General features: G+C 41.7%; 1 protein-coding gene across 1 annotated transcript; it reads right to left on the bottom strand.

Moving 5' to 3' along the window:
• Positions 1-211: 211 nt before the first annotated feature.
• On the bottom strand, positions 212-2,455 carry LOC134224099 (juvenile hormone esterase-like). The gene is made up of 4 exons (XM_062703339.1): positions 2,049-2,455; positions 1,733-1,987; positions 639-1,678; positions 212-573 (listed from the first exon to the last, which is right to left on the bottom strand). The coding sequence occupies exons 1-4, from the start codon at positions 2,268-2,270 to the stop codon at positions 300-302; spliced, it is 1,791 nt and encodes a 596-aa protein (XP_062559323.1). The 5' UTR covers positions 2,271-2,455; the 3' UTR covers positions 212-299.
• Positions 2,456-4,165: the final 1,710 nt, after the last annotated feature.

The raw sequence follows: 4,165 nt of genomic DNA, 5'->3' as shown, positions 1-4,165 counted from the left end.
GAATAAAGCGATTTTGGGTTTGATCCCATTTTCAAAATCAGTCAATGTTTTCAAATGTAATCTACCTTCTTTTAATCAAATGATGAAATATCAATAAGAAAACACAATTATCCTTTTGACCTATTCCAATTCCGATGGTGAAAAAAACTGCGAATTAAACTGGCAACTCCGAGCAAGGCCGGGTACATAAAGCTAGTTAAAAAATATTAGCATTGGTTCCATTTATCATACATATTTTATTAAATATCAAATGTTTAATCTTTCTCTTGCTTGCATAAATAAATTAATCGATAGGTAATTCAGCTAACGAATAACTTATCTAAATCAATACTGGTTTGGTTACTTAAAAGATGTTTATCGATTTTCTCTTTGAGAACATCAACTTGCAAACACCGATAGTAGTATAAACATTGGTGCGCAACGTTCCACACCTGAAATACAAAATTTGATCGATCGTCATCAATTTGAACATCATCTTCGTCGTTTATATTGAGGAACTGTTGTGCCGTTTCGTTTCCATTGTACGCAGGCCACTTGATGTCTGACAATTCGTCATCCTCCGGAGTTGGATTACTGAAAATGACAATGATAATAAAAAATTCATTGATGATGGCTTCAACTCAACCTCAAGCACTCACCCAAACTTTACGAAATTACTGAAATAGCGCACATTCCTCTTAGAGACGTTCCACTCTGTCTCAAATGCGCTGCGGTTGGCCAGAGCCTGTCGCACAACGTACGGTGAGAACAAATAACCCAAATCATCTCCATGTATTGCCCCCCGATAGCTGCTTTCCAAGCCACCCTTGTAGAAACTGTTCTTGTACTTGCCAAACTTGCCGTCGAACTCGAACCGATAGTAGAAAATTGATTCCAGAAAAGCGTCCATCTGAGACAATCGTCTCAGAACCATTTTTACCGGGTAGTACATGTTGACCAAGTTCGCCAGTTTCCCATAGAAATGCCTTCCGGCACCTTTGGGTTGTACCTTGTTTGCCAATTTCCCAGCAGCTTCGATCATGCATTTCACCTCCTGGTAGACCGTTTTATTACTTCGATTGGGAAAACTTTCATCAGCGGTGAATTCCGCGATTGTAGACGTTGCAAACAAAGATGTGAACTCGAGAGACGTCATTCCGATCATCAGCGGGACTTTGTTGACCGGCTCGTTTAGGATCAGCTCGTGGACCGGTTGCGTGACCAGGGCTTCCGGATCATCATCATCCTCGACAGCCGGTAGAAAGATGGGTAGGCTGGCCCAGGCGAAGCTGAATTTTCGACTGTAAGATTTTAGCGAAAACAGGTCTTTAAAACTGGCGTTCATAAGTTCATCGTATGAGTGAATGTTGATCGACTTGAGGTATTTGGAGGTGTAATGTTCCGGGTTATAGATCATTGCCGATGGTGCGAGAACTGATCCAGACATTGCAATCGCTCGATGAAACAGTCCCTGGAATGGTTCCAGATACATGTGGTATGTTACGGAATGAGCTCCCACACTTTGCCCCATTAGGGTAACGTTGTTTGGATCTCCTCCGAAAGGTTCTATGTAGCGTTGGACCCACTGTAAGGCAGCTAAATGATCTTTCAGTCCATAATTACCCGTAATGTTGAACTCAGGATAGTGCAAAAAGCCTAGAACCGACAACCGGTAATTGACAGCAACAATCATAATACCCTGGAATGGAAGCTATGAATATTCGTAATTGCTGAGCTATAAAATTATATTTACGCTTTCCATCAGCAGATCAACGCCAAACATGTCGGTTTGTGGAGACCATATCGCGTAGCTTCCTCCGTGAATATAGACCAGGACTGGATACAAGTTTTTGTCGGCCTCATTTTTCAACGGCTTGTAAATATTCAAAAAGAGACAATCTTCATCGCCAGTTACTTTCTTTGCGTCATCAAAGGTGTTCAACTGCGCGCAAATACTTCCTATCCGCGTGTACTGCTCCGCTCCTTCTGGAGCTCTCACGACTGAACTCTGCAATGATCCCATCAGTGTCATAAATAAAACTTTCCACAGTCAATCTTTCTACACAAACCTTGAATCTAAGCGGCCCGACCGGTGGCTCAGCGTATCGAATTCCCAAGTATTCACAATATTTAACCCCATTGAACGTTCGATTAAGCACTCCAATACCGGAAGCATCGTTATCGACAAATTTGACTACGCATGGATTCACCCCAGGATCGTCTTCACCCCATTCGAGGCATCCACCCAGCGTCAACAGGCCGCCCACGAAAAACACCACCGAAACGTTCATCGCGAGAACTTAAACTACGATACCGCGATGCATTCCAGTTCCGCATCTACCAGTTATAGAGCACACTTCGACTCAGAGCGTAGGCCAATTGCCGGTCTATTGTTGAGGATGCACAATTGAGGCTGCGCTACTACGAGCACGAGCTCATCTCCCACTCACTTGCCGTGACTGTTATGTCGCACCGAAACGATGACGACGGCGTCGTAACCGCGAAAGGTCGACCGTGAAATGATAAGAAAGCTTTGTGTACTGCAGCGTCAGCGCAGTGGCGTAGGTCAATCGTCAATTAGTTAATGATCGCGGTTGTGATTTAGAAATCGTTCTATTCACAGACACAGAGGCACTGCGGTGTCGTAAAAGGTGCACGCGTTGCGAGGAAGGTTAGTTATAGATAGCTTTTCGGTCGTGTCAAAGAACGATGATCATTTTGTCCCACCGGAGATTGTTGCAACGGCATTGAATATTTACATGAGCAATAAATCAGCCTCAATTTGTGCTTTATGCATTTGAGCGGGGATGTTGGTAAACAAATTTTGCACTATGAAACCGACCGATAGTAAGTAGGAAATAAGTTAATGTTTTAGAATAAAACGAAGATGACTGTTTTCAATTACCAGCTAACCTATCTTTGTTACTCACTCTACACTTAATGCTGTACGGATTGACTCATAGACAGAGAAGATCATTTTTGACTAGTAGTCATTCGTTATTATGAAATTTTAGCGAATAATTACATTAGATGGAAAAGAATCATTTGGTGGATCCGTGATCTACAGAACGTGGTTAAAAATAAACAGCAATATTCAACGATTTTTCTTATGGAATAGAATGTCCTCAGCATTTTTTTCGTGAAAAAAAAACTATATTTGGGATTGCCGTGTGGAAAAATCTGTGTTAAAACAAAATCGGGTGTAATATCTTATTCGCTATACGCTGACTGGTTGACAACCATGGTTCAGTATTTTTACTTAACTCTAGTTAGGAGTTGGTTCTCCGAATGCGTTAGTGCACTCGTGGAAGACAGGGATAGTGGGAATGTGGCTTCGCCATCAGGACAAACGTAAGAAATAACTAACGGTACGCGTACGTGACACACTACAGAATGGAGCTACCCGGTAGGTTATTCGAAATGAAGGACAAGGCGAAGGTAAACACAAGTAACAGAAAGACGCGATCGCGAACGGCTCGAATAGCTGACACTGGCGTTCCCATACATAATCGACATATATTTTCCGCGGCGGAGTGCTCATGGTCCGATATCAGCAATGGCGGCCTGCTGCTGCTCCATGCGTAGTGTAAATTCCGCATGCCTCCAACAGTATGTGCTCAGTAGGGCAGTTCAAATTTCAAAAATGTTCGAAAATTTCAACTCCCATATGTCTATTAGCATCATTTTGATAATATAGGAGTCCTGGCAAAATTTCAGGCAATTCGGTGACATTTAGGGGTGGCGCGAAGTCAATTTATGTTTATATGAAAATTTGTACGGGAAAAATTTAAAATTTATTCAAGTCTCACTACAACTGTCTAATTGTGATGAATTCAAATAAACATCCCCAACCTCCATTTTTGGAACCTATATAAATGAGACCTCCGGATAACACATTAGTTATGATTGGATTGACAGTGTGATTCTATTGACAGTGTGAATTTGAGATAAATGGCAAATTGTGGGCTTCGACGTCAATCGTCTAGACGCAGTTGTAGTGGGATTTGATTTTTTTTAAAGTTTTTCCCATACAAATTTTCATATAAACATAAATTGACTTCGCGCCACCCCTAAATGGCCACCGAATTGCCTGAAATTTTGCCAGGACTCCTATATCATCAAAATGATGCTAATAGACATATGGGAGTTGGAATTTTCGAACATTTTTGAAATGTGAACTGCCTTA

This window comes from Armigeres subalbatus, chromosome 3 (assembly GCF_024139115.2).
Source record: "Armigeres subalbatus isolate Guangzhou_Male chromosome 3, GZ_Asu_2, whole genome shotgun sequence".
NCBI classification, from domain to species: domain Eukaryota; kingdom Metazoa; phylum Arthropoda; class Insecta; order Diptera; family Culicidae; genus Armigeres; species Armigeres subalbatus.
This window is presented reverse-complemented; position numbering and strand designations above follow the sequence as displayed.